Source organism: Artemia franciscana, chromosome 13 (assembly GCF_032884065.1).
Source record: "Artemia franciscana chromosome 13, ASM3288406v1, whole genome shotgun sequence".
Lineage (NCBI taxonomy): Eukaryota > Metazoa > Arthropoda > Branchiopoda > Anostraca > Artemiidae > Artemia > Artemia franciscana.
The window spans coordinates 24,860,940-24,877,519 of NC_088875.1; the positions used below are offsets into that span (position 1 = coordinate 24,860,940).

A 16,580-nucleotide genomic window follows, 5' to 3' on the forward strand; every position below is an offset into this window, starting at 1 on the left:
GCTAACGCGCGAATTGCACTTCAGAAGGCAAACTATACCTTAATCACTTTGGCTCCCATAATGAATGCCTTCGAAACCCTTCGAAATGCGTCACCCACGTTTGCTTTCTGGTGGTAGTTCTTTGAAATACTGGAAATAGCGATGCAATTCAATCATAATGAACGAGACTGTGACTGGGAGTCTCATTTGACAGCAACTGCTCGGATGTTGCCATACTTGGTGGTGGCTGACCATCCTCAGTGCACAAGATGTCTCATACAGTACCTATATGACATGCGAAGTTTACCACAAACCTTTCCTGATGTACACAGAAGGCTCATGAAAGGATACTCCGCAGTGAAGAGAACGCACACCAGGTTTACGGCCACCTGTTTCGATCAGATACTGGAATGCAAAGTGAACAGGGATGCAAAGACGACGGCCAGAATAATAGGAGAATAAATGGATGAGAGACAGACTGAAGCTTGGATTCTTGCCTTACCGATTTCCGCTGCCATCAGCAATGGTTTCCTGCAAGTAGTCAACGTATCCACAGAGACATTGAAATATCACGAAGACAATCAGTCGATGACGACGCGATTACAACTTTCACGAGATAGAGTTAGAGACATTTTCACTACATGTGGCAATCCGTTCAGCAGAGTGGACTTCGACCTAGTGAATATTGTTACGTCAGAAGTCGTGGACGATGAGAAGATTGTTTCTGATATTACTTGCGCAGCCACAAAAGGAAAAGAGGTAGTTGAGGACTTTCTGTGCGACAGGAAAGACGATGTGAAAAAGGTTGTACTCCGAACTTTCCCTTCAGGGAAAAAAACTCAGAAAGTGAAAGGTGTCCCTAAAACCGATCTCCTGAGCTCTGAAGTAACAGCCTTGAAGAGAATCATTACTGCTCAATTGAGCTATGGCGAAGAAAAGGAGAAAGCCGTTGCAAAGATCCTCACAAAATATATTCTTCTTTTCCCTCCATCCATTTTTGAACATCTTCCGCAACAATCAACCAAGACATCCTCTGGCTGAAAAATGAGGGCGGGGAACAAAGCTGTGCTGTTGAACTGGCTAAGAAAAAAGGAGGACTTTCATCTTTGCCGGCCACTGTGAAATCCGAAGAAACAACATCAGCTACAGTATTTATCATTGACCTAATGTCCAAGATAAGGTCATATCGGCCTGCCAGGTTTGAAACAGTCAAATCCTTCGGGGAAAGATTGCTTCTATCATTGCTGAATTATCTTCCAGTGGGTATTCGTGAAGTCCAGATTGTCGCATATCGGTACGACGGGCTGTTTGGGAAGCTCACAGACACCGGAGAGTTGATCTCCTTGAAATCAGCATGCTGACTCGGACGAGGGAAAGGGAAAAACCTCCAGATTTCCGCTCTTAGCACAATTGAAGAATGGGATGCCATACTTGTAAGCTCAGCGTCTAAAAGCCGGCTCCTCGAAATTTTGTATGAAACCTGGGAGCAGATGAGTGATCAGCTTCCGAACGCACTCAACATTTTTCTCTCAGGTGGGTTCAAGGAGATATTCAAAGTGTCTCTGGTCAAGCGTGGCTGCTGTCCAACTTTACAAGAACACTGTTACTACGAGGAATGCTTGACCTCCAGCCACGAAGAGGCTGACCAACGCCTTATGACACATGTCAAGTACGCCAGCCGTTACGCTTGTAGCATCGTAGCATCGTTGTGCATGCCAACGAAACAGACGTGGCAGTAGCCTGTGTTCATTTTTTTGAAGAGCTTCAAGCTGAAGGACTGAGCGAACTTTTATTGAAGTTCCCGACTTACATTATCCCAGTACACGAGCCGGCGGATGGAGTCCACTTGTCCAAAGAGGAGCAGATTATGTTACCGTTCGTGCACTGTCTGCCAGGTTGTGACACAGCGAATTTTTTCTTCGGCGCTGGGAAAGCTTCTTTCTTAAACACCGTGGTGTCTCCAACTTTTGCCTCAAAAATGGTGTCTGTGACGGAGCAGATCAAGGATGCAGAAGGGAAGCTTTCAGTCGACGCGTTTAGAGAATTTTACGACCTATCCAAATTCCTGGTCATTGTAAACAATACGGTAAACAGGCCGGATTCAATTCACTGGCCAGTGTAAGGGCTTGCATTCGGTGCCAGAAACAAGATGTAAAAAGACTTCCACCTTCTGACAACACCTTCGAGCCATGCATACGAAGAGCCATATTCGCTACATGGATAATCTTGTCGTCAGTACAGGCTCGGCCGAGCATTCCAGATCCACTTCTCCTTGGATGGAAGATGGCTGAAGGGGGAGTAGATGCGGTCGTCTCAAACTGTAAAGAAGCATCAAGCCTGGAATCTTACTGCATATGCAAAAGTGGAAGATGCAGGAAAGACTGTAGCTGCTCAAAAATAAAAGGATGCTGCAGCTTATGCTCCTGCCGCGGAACGAGGAGGGCATGCAGGGAGTCTGACCTTGCCCCATCTGAATTCTCGGAAGAAGAAAATGAGGAATATTTGTGAAAATTTTATTTGATACCTTTTACTTTTAATTACAACAGGTCCCTAATCAGTTACTATTACCCAATTTTACGGGCAGGCCGAGTAAGACAACTCCAATGCGCCGACTGAATCCATCTGTGAAGCAGAATTCTTATATGTAGTAAATAGCTCAGTCGTATTACTGGCAAATCAGGTCCCAAAAAGGTAATTGCAGACGCCTTAGTACACCAGAAAACATATTTGTCCATTCTAAAAAAAAAAAAAAAAAAAAAAAAAAAAAAAAAACTTTTTTTAGTCAACATTTTTTAAACCTATTTTTATTTTTAAGTAAAAGTTACAAATTTTAAACGAAAAAGTTTGAAGTATTCCTACCCTTTGAAGAAAAAAAAATATTAGCCAATGTCCCTTTTCACGATACGGCTAGTGATCATTTCAGTGACACTACAAAAAAAAATCGCAGACCTTTTAAAAATAAAAATAGTTTATACGTTTTTAGCTCAAATTGTACGGAATTGAATGTACTTTTTTTTCGAATATCAAAAAAAATTTGTTACCTTCAAGAAATTTCGAGTTTTTAGCTTTTCTTTGAGATATTTGTTGAATTTTACAGCACTTATTTTGAAACTGCAGTAAATAGAGAAAAAAAATAGTGTTTTTTTTCAATTTAAAAATCATATTCTTGTAGATCTAGATCTCTTCTTTCGATTGATATAACATTACGCCAGATTGCTCATCCCAATAAGTCGCAAAAAAATCCTGAATCGTCACACTTAGTTATAGGCTAAATTTGGCGTTTTGGCCTATATCTCAGAAACACCCCAACGGCGAACATGCGCCCTACGATATTCGTTTTCAGCATGGTCGACTACCCTAGGATCAGTCCTCAGCATTTTTGTACCTTCCGGCATGGGTGGGTGCACGATACAGAATCTGGCGATCTGACTATAGGGCTTTCAGGTTCGGAAAAAAAGAAATTACTGCAGCCAAGTGGTTAATTCTTCTTAAGGTTATTTTCATTTGGTCTTTTAAGACTTAAAGGTGAATTAATCAGCGTCTGAAAACTCAATTTTTAAGTGTTGCATTGAGTTAGAAGCCTTTATTATAGGTTTCATTGATCGGTTACTTTCCGATTAATTTTTAAAACGGGAATCGAAAACAAACTTTGGGGTGTTTACTTTTATTGGATAAAAAATTTCTTTTCAAATTTTGATCTTGCTCTATAAAACAGAAATATATTCTTTGTTTTTTATGCTAATGTCAATTCCAATATTTTCAAATTTCTTACACTGTTCAGAATTATAACACTAAAAAAAGCATGGGTGGTCGCAAGAGTGTTGTTGACAGAGCCCCATCTCTTTCTAAAAGCAAAAAAACCTTATCCTCAAAGGACTTTTTAAAGTTTTCCCCTTCTTCCCTTAGAAATATTTCCATGGGTAGCCATGGGGGGGGGGAGTCTTCCACAGCCTTCATAGGAATTTATCACTGAGCTGCTCAAAAAGCCTAGATGAAAAAAATGTATTAGCTGATCTGCAATATGGATTTTCAACTCAATCTTTACAAAGCTTGTATTAAATATAACTATTAAAGCGTTATGACTTCTATTTAAAATTGAAAAACAGTTTTTCAAAATTGACACCAAATATTTTAAATCTTACTCAACGAGTGTTGAATATAAAGTAAGGTTTTTATTTTCAATATATATATATATATATATATATATATATATATATATATATATATATATATATATATATATATATATATATATATATATATATATATATATATATACATTTAGTTTCAATCTTTAATTTAATCTTGTGAAACAAGTTTTCTATGTTCTTTCAACGACTCATTACGAGACCCTTCATTCTTTATTCAGTGGATCTTATTTTTTGTTACTAACAAAGAGACATTCCCGAGTTTTCATTTTTGAATGTACTGATTAAAGTATCGAAATTCAATAATTTCGTAAAATCTTTTCTGTGAGATCAATTACTTAACCTTTCGTTATCTATTGTTGATCTAAGCTGTTTTGATCCGGCTCAGAGCAAGTTAATGAAAAAAAGTTTTTCGAAGAGAAGTAAAGAGTGAAGTTGAAACTCGAAACTAACAAAAACTATTACTTCGCAGATTCTAAGGTATATTAGTCCAGATAATTAACTCGGAATATTTTCGAATACCTGTAGGATTCTAAAAACTATTGTTTTACTGAATACTGCCGTCGCTTGAGGTTTTTTAAAGACTTATAATTGCACACTAAAAGTTATAGATATAATGGGTGTTGAAAGACTATTGACAGGCTTATAAATAGTCTATTTTTTGCGGTTATATTAATGTTTTTTCATGGAATTTTTTCATCCTAAGAGAAAACGCCGTTTTAATAGATCGGTTTCATGTTTTTGGTTAAGCGGTAGTTTTTAGAATTCCACCAAAATTGATATACATCAGTAGTCAGTTTATTCAACCTAGTTTAGTAAATATATGTTGTGTAATCTGCAAAATAATCAGCGCTCTTTTATAATACTAATAAAAGAGCGGTTAATGTACTATATTCTCTTCACTCTAAGTTAGCTTCAAATTTTGCTTCCGTTAGAAACAATTCTTGTGTTAATTTTGCTCATTATATTTCTTTTAAACATGCACGCCAAAGCTTAAAAAAAAATTTTTGTTTAATTTTGGCAATAAAAATTAGCAAGCCAATATTATTTTTGGTTCAGATACGACATCGAAATAAGGTTTTACTCCCTATTTCTCTTAAGCTTTTCCACAAGCTATATACACTTTGCTCTGGTGCGAGCTCTTTTGTTACTTAAAAAGGACATCATCTGCTAACGATTTACCAAAATCCTTAGCAATTACTGCAGCCTTCATGCCACTATCAGCGAGCTATTTGCGAACAATTACGGAGCTCACTGCAACATTTACGTAAGACTCAGAGCAAGTTTAGTAAATATATGTTGTGTAATCTGCAAAATAATCAGCAAAATAATCATTACAGAGGATCCCAAAACCTCTTTTCTCGGTTTTAGACTATTTGAAATCGATTGACTGCCTTAAAGTTTTCATTCACCGGCATTTTGACCCTCTTTGACCAACGATGTTTAGTGGTAAAAAATAGCAACAATTTTCACTTTGCTTTGGTTTGTCAAAATAGGAAACTCAAAGCCTCCTTGTTCATGTTTTAGATCATGAAAAATAAATTGGCTATCTTAGAATTTGTATCCTGGCATGTTGACCCTCTTTTACCAAAACTGATGCTTCATGGCAGAAGTGGCAGAAAACATACTTTGCTAAGGCATTATCCCTTAGGTTACTTAAAAGTTACAGGCAGCAAAGGCAGCATTAATGACATTACCAGCTGACGATTTGTGAATAACGACAAAGCTCTTAGTAGCATTCACGTCCTACCCTGGAAATGTTTTTCATCATGGATGGTTTGAGACGTCCTTTTTGAAAAGTTCCAGCCAACCGGTAAAATCTGTTACCCCATTCTACTAATATTTTATCTAGTGATGACTCTGATCGCGGCTAAAAGTTGTAACAGGCAAAGTTGTAGACTTTCACAGTATTTCCAGAGCTTCTGGATATAATTTTGACATTCGTTTCAGAAAATAATTAAATAAAAAAAAAGCAAGTTTTTTTTTAACTGAAAGTAAGCAACGACATTAAAACTTAAAACGAGCAGAAATTACCCCGTATATGAAAGGGGCTGTTCCCTCTTCAACGCCTCGCTCTTTGCACTAAAGTTTGACTCTTTCTCTCAACTCTCCTTTTTAAAATAGTAAAAATATTAGCGTAAAGAGCAGCGTGTTGAAAAGGGAACAGCCACTTTCATATATAGGGTAATTTCTGCTCTTTTTAAGTTTTAATGTCGTTCCTTACTTTCAGTTAAAAGAAACTTGTTCTCCGCAGATGAATAATTAAAGCGAAATTTGCATATTTATTTATTTGGCTAAATGGATTTCCCATAGTTTTGATCAAATGATTTTGAGAAAAAAGGAGGGGAGAGGAGGCCCAGTTGCCGTCCAATTTTTTGGGTACTTAAAAAGGCAACTAGAACTTTTAGTTTTTTACGAACGTTTTCATTAATAACAGATATACGTAACTTACGAATTAGCTTACGTAATATACTTCTATATTCGTATGATTTATTACGTATATGAGAGGGTTCGCCCACTCGTCAATACCTCGCTCTTTACATTAAAGCTTAAATCTTGTCCCCTGAATCACAAAGGCCGTAGAATAAATAGCTGAAATTACTAAAAACACTTTAGCGCAAAGATTGAGGTATTAGGAGGAGGTGAACCCCTTATATGCTTAATATTTTCTGTTGGTTTTAAGTTTTAATGCTACTCCTTACTTTCAGTTGAAAAAACTTTTTCATATTTATTTTTTAATTGTTTTTCTAAATAATGCTAGAAAATACTGCACCCCCTTCATGGAAATCTTCTTCCCCCATGACAAATTCCTCCATGGAAACTTTTCCCCACATAACCCCCTCTTCTCAACCCCTCCTCCCAACCAAAAAATTCCCCTGAAAACGTCTCTACACTTCCCAATAACCATTACTATATGCAAACACTGGTCAAAGTTTGTAACTTGCAGCCCCTCCCAAGGGGACTGTGGGGGAGTAAGTCGTCAGCAAAGACATAGTTATAAGGTTTTTCGACTATGCTGAACAAAATGGCTATCTCAGAATTTTGATACGACGACTTTGGGAAAAAATGAGCGTGAGAGGGGGCCTAGGTGCCCTCCAATTTTTTCAGTCACTTAAAAAGGGCACTAAAACTTTTCATTTCCATTCAAATGAGTGCTCTCGCAAAATTCTAGGACCACTGGGTCGATACAGCACCCCAGGAAAAAAAAAATAAATAAACACGCATCCGTGATTCGTCTTCTGGCAAAAAATACAAAACTCTACAATTTTGTAGACAGGAGCTTGGAACTTGTACAGTAGGGTTCTCTGATACGCTGAATCTGATGGTATGATTTTCATTAAGATTCTATGACTTTTAGGGGGTGTTTCCCCTATTTTCTAAAATAGGGCAAATTTTCTCAGGCTCGTAACTTTTGATGGGTAAGACTACACTGGATGAAACTTATATAATTAAAGTCAGCATTAAAATGCGATTCTTGTGATGTAACTATTGGTATCAAAATTCCGTTTTTTAGAGTTTTAGTTACTATTGAGCCGGGTCACTCCTTACTACAGTTTGTTACCACGAACTGTTTGATGAGAATCGAATAGAGCTTTAGGCTAGTTTTCCAATGAGAAGACGAAATGCTTTTTGTGTTAGATACAATAGGATTATATGAAAACTAACTTTCCTATGAGCCCTATTGCAGGCATATATCAAGAAAAAATAGCAAACAAACATGTAACGGAAAGACTGACAACAAGAGCAGAGCAATATCTATGAAGTGGCTCTCCAACAGAAAGAACAAGCTGCCAATTACTTAAAAGTTAAAAAGACTCTCTTTGCAGTCTCAGAGTCAATTCAAAATTCAAGCAAGCTAATTTCGGCCAGAATCGATTTTGCTGCAAAATTTTTTAAGCAAAAAGCACCAAGCTCAGCCTGCATTTGCTCTTGTTGACAAGATTCTGATGAGTTTTATAAAAAATACTTTTGTGACTGTCATTGCTGCCATTAACTTTTTGAAGGTAGCCGATTCAGTCCATAGAGCAGAGCTCAACAACATATAGCCCACGGGTCATCGACTGAATTTATATAAAAATTTCAAGTGACTTAGTTTAGTTTCGAAAAAGAGCATAAAAATGAAATATAAGAAACGAACATGAAATGGATATTTTGAGAATAAAAAAACAAATATGAATGATGAATTGATGAATAAGTAGTGCGATAATTACCATTAATTATTATTAAATTTTAACTGATTAAGCTATTCAAATATACTAGATATTACAAAAACTTGCTATTTATTCTCATATATTAGTTGTTACAATACCACCGTTCAAGGGGACCTGAAAACAGCTACCCAAAGCGAAAAGGCTGAGGGGAGGGTAAAAATATCTTTTTAATGTGACTATGTTGGTCATTTACCAGTTCCTTTGGGGAGGGGGAGCAGGATTACATATGCCTGAACGCTACCAACCCTAAGAATGGCCAGGATTCAAGTTGTCAAGTACCTTGGGAGTATCACAAAATATGACAGTAGGCTTACACCGCATTAGATTTAGCCCTTCGTTCAACTTAAATGATTCTGATCCCCAGCATTTGAAATTGCTTTAATGGATATGAAGCATCTGAAGAACCTTTAGCGCCGTACTAGTTGAAAGAATAATCAATGTAGATCTTCGCTGATCATGCTTCCAACACCATGATATACACACAATAATTAAGAAACGGCAATGCGGACACATCCTAAGCCAACCAACAGGGACGTTGACTAAAAAGCCATCCACTGCCAATCTTTTTCGAGTGGAAGAGGAGCTATTAGGACCACGTAAAACTTGAAGGGATCAGCTGTCCAAGCAAAAACCTATCACTGAGAGGTCAGACATTCTTTGTCCAACTTAAACGCGTGTAGATAATTAATTGTCTTTGGTGGGGATTATATAAACGTTTCACTAATGTTTTGATACTGAGAACTGATAAAAATCTTCAGTGATTCTGTGTTGCGAAACAACTTGCTGCGGGAATGGTTTTATAAATATATTATTTTCTCATTAAAAATCTCAACAATTTCGAAGTCACTGGGAATAAGTCGTAATGATTGAACATAATAAACCTTTGAAAACCTAGCGTAAACCTTCCATTGTCTGGCCATTTTCACAAAAAGTGTTGCACGCTGAAAACCTTGCCACTGTAAGCTTGCCACTGTTGATTGGATTTAGCAATTCCACAGATACAACAAACTCGTTAAAACAAGTCAGTCGTCGAGGCCAGTTGGCTCAATCCTTTTCTCTGAGATGGATTTGAATAAATACTTTGCTGTTTTGAAATTAAACATTGAACAAAATTTTCATTATAATATGCTGGCAAATTAATAATTAATACTTTAACGGTGGAAAAAAGGTCAGTAAGTCAAATGCTTCCTTAAGTGTACTGGCTGATTAAACCCTTATATCCAAATACTGCCATATGGAATGGCTGGGGAAAAATCATAACCAGAGCATACATGGCCCTTTATAGTTAGCTGTAATGTGTTGAATCTGAGAGGCTCAAGATGTATTGTCATCGTTTTACCTGCATTATGGAATTGCTTATTTTGCCTGGGACAAATTCACACAAGAGAGGGAACTTTTGCTAAATTTATTTATGCTTCGATTTTCGCCCATTCAATTACAGTTAAGAGAGCAGGATGCCTATTTTAAGCAGCAACGGATTTCGATCTTAGATCATTTGCAAACAATTATCCCACGGAGGGGAGGAATCTTCGGAAAATTTGTCCATGGCGGTCGCAATTTATCCACAATGTGGTCATACTCAAAGAAAAATCAAGAGGGAGATGCAATTCCGAGCTGAGAGAAAGCTCTTTTTTGTGAATTTCTGCTTTTTGTTCAAAATATCTGTTTTTAGATGTTTCAGTTGCATTCAATAAAAGTTTTCGAGGGGTAAGGCTAATAGGGGCGAGTTTTCCGCGCGTAGTTTTCCAAGGGGTGTTTTCATAGATAAAACAGCTAGAGTTTGTATTAGCTTCAACCGAGATGAATTTTCTATCTCGGCTATTGATCTATAATGGGACTAAAATTGATTAAAGCCATCTGTTTGGCAAAAACAAGAACATTCAAAATTAGTTCTCTGCCCAAGTCGGAATAGGCTAGACGAAACTATACCAATCTTCTCTTTGGCGAACCTAGTTTATCTTCAAAATTACCCTTTGAAAATTACAAATAGTAAGCATATCACAAAATTGAAAATCTCTACAGAGTAATTAATTCCTTGGAAAATGCCATTTTTACTGATATTAAATATTATTTTTCACACACAAGATCCAAATAAAATGTTACATGATTCGGTTATACTATTCATATAGTAGGTATAATATATATGACATAGTATTCTGCCGTTGTGCAGGTTGAGACAGCATATATTTTCTTACATATTTATTTAACATTTTAGGTGAACTTCTTAACCTATGGAATCTTGATCAAGCTGATTCCTTGCGCCATCCTCACATTCATCACTACTTGGCTAGTTCGTCATCTAGTGGAAGGACAAAGAAACCACCTTCGTGTGAAACGTTCTTTTGAAGTTCATAAGATATCAGAAACAGCTGTTTCGCAATCCAAACCAATGGCAACTTTGGAAAGGAACACAGAAATTTCCATTTATCGCTGTTTATTAATTCCAGCAGAAAGCTGTAGATTAAAACAACCGAGAGACTTTAGAACTCGCTTGCTGGTCGGGATAAACATGATGTTTTTGATAACTGAATTTCCCCAAGGAATTGTTTCTCTATTAGGAGCTCTACATGGGTATGATTATTTTGTAGGGTGCCATAAAGCCTTCGGGGAATTGTTTGACATGCTAGCTCTAATTAATTCGGCTGTTAGCTTTATTATCTACTGCAGTATGAATAGGTTGTTTAGAAAGCGATTACACAGTCTATTTTTTAAGCGTAGATTAACTTCAGTCAGGCTATAAAGCTTAAAATAAATTATCTTTATCACATTTTTTTGGCCAAGGCAGAATACGTGCGTACAAACATCAGAGAGCCTTAGAGGCTTGTTCCACCCTTTAGAGGTCCTAGGGGGCATAAATATCCAATAATAGATCTAGGTATCCTACTTCAGCAGCCAGAAAACTGTGGCTTGGGAGCCTTAAGCGATTCTTTCGTCGTCAAGCTGTGCTCTTGAGAAACTCTTCGTCATTTTGATTATACATGTTCTACGACAAAACGAGGCGCAAGAAAAAAATATATTAAAATCAAGCTCTTTAACATGAATATTCGTAAAGTAAAGGTTCTCCATATAATTCATGTCCATACTTTTACCTCGATGAAGACATAGGCAGAGGCAGCCTCTCGACGACATAGGTAGCGCAATAACGCTGCCTAGGTAAAGAACTATGTTGGCTCAATATATATATTTTTTTTCTTGGACCAGGGAACTTCGCATCGAAGGAGTTCTCATAGAAACTTCAAAAAGAGCTCATTCGATTGGAAATTGAAATGGCTAAGGCTCTTTTTAGTAGTCGAAAGTAGCTGGAGGACAATTAATCCCCTTCCAAGGCCAATCATTTCCCCAAACTCATCCAATCAAAATTTTGATATAGCATTTTGTTCCAATTAGTTGAATTGTCTGGAAATTATGTCTTTGAGGATGACAACCCCCCCCCAACAGCCCTCAGGGCAAAGTTTGTAAGTTATGTTCTGAGACATATAACGTTTTTATGTACATCGTTGTCGTAGAAACTTCAAAAAGGTCTCATTACATTGGAAATTGAAAGGGATAGTGCCACTTTTGATAGTCGAAAGTAATTGGATGATGAATGCACCCCCCCACACGCCAATCATTTCTCCAAACACTTCCGATCAAAATTTTAATATAGCTATTTTGTCCAAAATAGTTGAAAGGTCCGGAAATTACGTTTTTGAGATAGACAACCCCCCTTCCCCCCACATCCCTCAGGGCGAAGGTTGTAAGTCATGCCCTGGGGGCATATAAGGTTCTTGTAGAAATCTGTGTCGTAGAAACTTCAGAAAGGGTCCATTCATTTGGAAATTGAGAGGACTAGTACCTTTTTTATTAGTCAAAAGTGATCGAAGGGCAAATCCTCCCCCCACGCCCATCAGATACTAAAACAATTTCAATCAATATTTTGAGATAGCCATGTCTTTGAGGATGACAAATCCCCCCAGCCCTCACGTAAAGGGTTGTAAGTAATGCCCTGGGTCATATAGGGTTTTTCTAGAAACCGTGGTCATATAAACCTCGGAGGAGGCTCATTGGATTGGTAATCAGAAACTCTAGTGTCCTTTTTCAGAGTCGAAGTGATCAGAGGGCAGCTACCACCCCCTCACCACCATCAAACGTACACACACGCACACACGTTGTATTGTCACGAAATGCATCTAATAAACATTTTGAGATAGCTATTTTATTCAAAATAGTCTAAATATCATATCACAAGCCTTTTGGAGTTGAAAAATCCCCTAGAACCTGGGAGCAGGGTTGTAAGTTATGTCCTGGGAGCATTTAAGGTTTTTATAGAAGGGATGGTTGTATAAACTTTAGAGGAGGCTCATTTGGTTGAGAATTGGAAGCTCCAATTCTCTTTTAAGAGTCAAAAGTGATGGAGAACAGCTATCCTCCCCCACCCCCGACTAACCCTATTCACAAAAGGAATCTGATTAAAACTGCGAGAAAGTGATTTTGCTTAAAATAGTCCAAAGAACATATAACAATGCCTCTGGGATTGGAGCAACCCCCCAGTACCCTGAGGATAACCTGAGGATATATGCCCTGGGGGCATATAGGGTTTTTATTGAAAGGATGGTCGTATAAACTTCAGATGGGGCTGATTTGATTTGAAATTGGAAATTATAGTGCCCTTTTTAAGATTCAAAAGTGATTTGAAAGCAGCTAGCCCCCCTCCCCTCATGTTAATCTTTTCCCCAAAGACATCAAATCCAAATTTGGATATAACAAATTTTTTCATTGTTGTCGAAGGGCCCGGAAATTATGTTTTTGAGTAAGACACTCCCACCCCCAGAACTCTAAGGACAAGGGTTGTAAGTTATGCCCCGGGGACATATAAGTTTTCTATGGAAAGGGTGTCGTATATACTTCGGAAATGGTTCATTGGGCTAGTAGTCTGAATTTCTAGTTCTCTTTTAAGAGTCGGAGTGATCTGACGGTAGCTATCAACAAGACGTCATGTTTTCCCGAAATAAGTCAAATAAAAATATTTGAGACTGTCATTTTATTCCGAATAGTCCAAAGATCATATAACAAGGCTGTTGGGGCTGATAAAAACCACGAGAGCCCGAGAACGAGGGTTGTAAGTTATGCCGCGGGGCATTCAAGGTTCTTATGGAAGGGATGAGTGTTTAACTTTAGAAGAGGCTCATTTGGTTGAAAATTGAAAGTTCTAGTTCCTTTTCAAGGGCCAAAAGTGAAGGAGGGCATTTGCCCCCCTCCCCGACAACACCTCTTTTCACCAAAAGCATCTAATTGAAATTATGATTTAGCGATTTTCTTTAAAATACTCCAAAGAACACATAGTGATGTCTCTAGGATTGACACAACCCTCTAGCGACTTTGGGATAGGGTTGTAAGTTAAACCATGAGGGCATATGAAGTTTTTATGGAATGGGTAGTCATATATGGATTATGGAGATGTTATGGAATGGGTAGTCGTTTTTATGGGTTGGGGCTCATTTGATTTGAAATTGAAGGTTTTAGTGCCCTTTTTGATTTGAAGTGATTTGAGAGCAACTATCCCCCCCTCCTTGCTCTTCATTTCTCTTAGCACCTTCGATCAATAGACAGAATAATTTTGTTCATCGTAATTGAAGGGTTCGAAAATTATGTCTATAAGAAGGAAAGCCCCCCCCCCCTACTGCTCTCAGTGCAAGGGGTTTCAAGTTATGCCCTGGAGGCATATAAGGTTCCTAAAGAAAGGGTGATCGTATATGCTTTGAAGGGGACTCATTGTATTGGTAATCAGAAGTTCTAGTGCCCTCTTTAAGAGTCAAAGTGATCAGAGAGCAGCAACCTTCTCCCCCCCCAAAAAAACCCATAAAAACACGTCGTGTTTCTTGAGATGCATCCGATAGATACTTTGAGATAGTCCTTTTATTCAAAACAGACGAAAAACCCCATAACAAGGCTTTTGAGGTTGATACAAACCACCAGAACTGAGGGTGGGGGAATCCCCTGGGTCATTTTAGGCTCTTGTGGAAGAGACGGCTGTATAAACTTTAGATCTGGCTCATTTGGATGAAATTGAAATTTCTATTTCCCTTTGAAGAGTCAACAGTGATGGTAGTTAACTAGCCCCCTCCTCCCCCCGCTAACTAACCCTCTTTTCACCAAATGTATCTGATTAAAATTGTGCAACTTTGTTTAGAATAGTCCAAAGAACATATAAAAATACCTCCAAGGCTGCAAAAACCCCCCAGAGCCCTAGGGCATGGGTTTTAAGTTATGCCCTTGAATATATAAGGGTCTTATGTAATGAGTGGTCGTATTCAATTCGGATGAGTTTTATTTGATTTTAAATTGGAAGTTATAGTGCTCGTTTTAAGAGTCAAAGCGGTTTGAAAGAAACTACCCCCCCTCCCTCCCTACACCCATCATTTTTTATAACAAATATCCAAACATAGTTTTGAGACATCAATTTTTTCAGAATTGTTGAAAAGCTCAGTAATTATGCGTTTGGAGGTATCAACACTCCCCCCCCAGATATCTCAAGACAAGGGCTGCAAGTTATGTGATTTGTTCATTGTTTACCTATATTATAAGTTATTGAGAAAAGGTATGCATGTTTGATTTCTACTTTCGCAAAATACAAAGGGTATTAAGATGAGTCTTTCAGGGAATTATATAAAAAAACAAGTTTTTACAACTGAAAGTACAGAGCAACATTAAAACTTAAAACGAACAGAAAATATTCCGTATATGAAAGGGGCTGTCCCCTCCTTAATGTCCCGCACTTTACGCTAAAGCTTGACTCTTTGTCACAGTTCTACTTTTTTAAATATTATAAAATTTTAGCGTAAATCGCGGAACGTTGAGGAGTGGCAGCCCCTTTCATATATGGAATAATTTCTGTTCGTCTTAAGTTTTAATGTCACTCCTTACTTTCAGTTGAGTCAACTTGTTTTTTATTTAATTTCTGAATGCTATTGAATTAATGTATGTTTTGATTTTGGCTCACCGCACATGAATAACTAAAACGAAATTTGCATTTTAATTTTTTTTTTTGCTAAATGGCTTTCTCATAGTTTTGATCAGACGATTTTAATAGAAATTGAGTGGGGGAGGAGGCCTCCAATTTTGGTTACTTATAAGTTAACGAACATTACGTAAGCTAACTTACATAACTTATGTTTTGTATATTTTTATTACGTATATGAGGAGGTTTGCCCCCTCGTCAATACCTCGCTCTTTACACTAAAGCTTGAATTTTGTCCCAAATCTTTAACAATGACCCCTGAATCACAAAGGCCGTAGAATAAATTGTTAAAATTACTAAAAATACTTTAGCGTAAAGAGCAAGGTACTGAGGAGGATATGTAATAGTATCTGTAATAATATATACGTAATAATATCAGGTCGTTTTAAGTTTTAATGCTACTCCTTACTTCCAGTTGAAACAACTTTTTTTATATCTATTTTCTCATTGTTCTTTTTCAATAATGCTAGAAAATCCTGCACCCCCTTCATGGTCCCCTTCCCTCATGATAAATTCCTCCATGAAAAGATTCTCCCACGTAGTCCCCTCTCCCCGACCACCCCCATGTGAAAAAGTCCCCCTGAAAATGTCTCTACACTTCCGAATAACCATTGCTATATGTAAACAATGGTCAAAGTTTGTAACTTGCAGCCCCTCCCCTGGGGAATGTGGGGGATTAATTCGTCCCCAAAGACATATTTATTAGGTTTTTCGACTATGCTGAACGAAATGGGTATCTCAAAATTTTGATCCGTTGACTTTGTTAAAAAATGAGTGTGGAAGGGGGGCCTAGGGGCTCTCCAATTTTTTGGATCACTTAAAAAGAGCACTAAAACTTTTAATTTCCGGTAGAATGAGCCCTCTTGCGACATTCTAGGACCAATGGGTCGACCGATTAGCTCTGAGGAAAAAAATACGTATATGTGATCTGTCTTCTGGCAAAAAACACAAAATTCCACATGTTTGTAGATAGGAGCTTGAAACTTCTACAGTAGGGTTCTCTAATACGCTGAATCTGATGGTGTGATCCCCCCCTATTTTCTATAATAAGGCAAATTTCCTCAGGCTTTAACTTTTTATGGGTAAGACTAAACTTGATGAAACCCAAGTACTATTACTCCTACCACTACTATCACTAAAACTAATACTTCTGTAGCGCGTATTACTAAGATTGAGGATATTGAAAAAAATTCCTGAAAAAACATTGAGGGGAAGAAACATACTATGTATATACAAATTGCTAAT

At 37.6% G+C, this 16,580-nt stretch overlaps 1 protein-coding gene and 2 long non-coding RNA genes across 4 annotated transcripts in view; 1 reads left to right on the plus strand and 2 right to left on the minus strand.

Moving 5' to 3' along the window:
- LOC136034702 (uncharacterized) overlaps positions 1–11,105 on the plus strand; it is a 177,890-nt gene extending 166,785 nt beyond the window's left edge. For both annotated transcript variants that reach the window (XM_065716037.1, XM_065716036.1), the window contains exon 9: positions 10,554–11,105. In XM_065716037.1, the coding sequence (XP_065572109.1) occupies positions 10,554–11,078 (525 nt within the window). In that variant the 3' untranslated portion in view covers positions 11,079–11,105. The remainder of the gene's footprint in view (positions 1–10,553) is intronic.
- Positions 1–16,580, minus strand: part of LOC136034705 (uncharacterized) — a 115,779-nt gene that overhangs the window by 71,445 nt on the left and 27,754 nt on the right. The gene's annotated exons all lie outside the window — the stretch shown is intronic.
- The window catches only part of LOC136034704 (uncharacterized), a 42,643-nt gene that overhangs the window by 18,123 nt on the left and 7,940 nt on the right, over positions 1–16,580 (minus strand). The window lies entirely within an intron of this gene.